The sequence below is a fragment of the Acyrthosiphon pisum genome, chromosome A2 (genome assembly GCF_005508785.2).
Source record: "Acyrthosiphon pisum isolate AL4f chromosome A2, pea_aphid_22Mar2018_4r6ur, whole genome shotgun sequence".
NCBI classification, from domain to species: Eukaryota; Metazoa; Arthropoda; class Insecta; order Hemiptera; family Aphididae; genus Acyrthosiphon; species Acyrthosiphon pisum.
The window spans coordinates 75,412,243-75,413,137 of record NC_042495.1 but is presented as its reverse complement, the minus strand read 5'-3'; the positions used below and the strand labels follow the sequence as shown (position 1 = coordinate 75,413,137).

The 895-nt window shown below is 22.7% G+C and overlaps 1 protein-coding gene across 1 annotated transcript in view; it reads left to right on the top strand.

Annotated features, from left to right (window-relative positions):
* The window catches only part of LOC100570090, a 57,193-nt gene that overhangs the window by 15,089 nt on the left and 41,209 nt on the right, over positions 1-895 (top strand). Inside the window, exon 3 of the mRNA XM_029489982.1 lies at positions 700-747. Within this exon, the coding sequence (XP_029345842.1) occupies positions 700-747 (48 nt within the window). The remainder of the gene's footprint in view (positions 1-699; positions 748-895) is intronic.

The window sequence follows — 895 nt, the reverse complement described above, 5'->3', positions numbered from 1 at the left end:
ATTACAAAAACATAGGCACAATTTTTTTTATAAGCATTTGAAGTTAAAATGTTGATAAAATTAATCAAATTTAAAATTGAATAATTATTTTGTAGTTAAAAATTTATAAAATGTTCAACTTTTATTAATTTATTTATTTAATAGTTATTTTGTTGTGATTGTATAATATTATGTGTGGGTACTTGTAACTTCTAAAGTATACTTTTATATATCTATGATAGTACCACGGTTTGTTGTTGATGTATAACGCGTTACCTAATGGATATTGTGATATGATTAATTTGAAAATTATTAATAATACTATAGATAAGTATGCCTATAATATGTATGTCTAATATCTAGACTGACAAACCGTCTCCGCTCAGAATCGTTTTTCTCATACAGTAATATTATATCATTGAATTCAAATTTAATACTATCCATTATACAGTGACCCACTTGTAACCTACTGTACAGCAGAGCGACATCCACTTACCCACCTTTTTTTTAATGAATTTAAATTTAAATAAAATATTTCACTTACAATAAGACATAAGTTGTTTTATTAATATATCTATTAAAAATATATTTTTCATTTTGTTTGAGACTTACATTTTTAAACGATTTGAATCAATTGATAATAACCAAAATATGTTCTAATAGAAACTTTTTAAAGTAACTGCTCACCGTGCATTCTATAACAAAATATTACGATTTTAGTTGATCTACAGTCATTGGACCCACAAGACTTTTTTTTATCAATATACAGTAAGTTATTTTAATTTAATATTTCATAAACAATAAATTAATGTAAGACATATAAATTAAGTTTTTAAAAATAATATACATTACAAAAATTTTATATATAATATATTCTCATAAGTCATAACATATAATAACTGTACACACGTGTGAC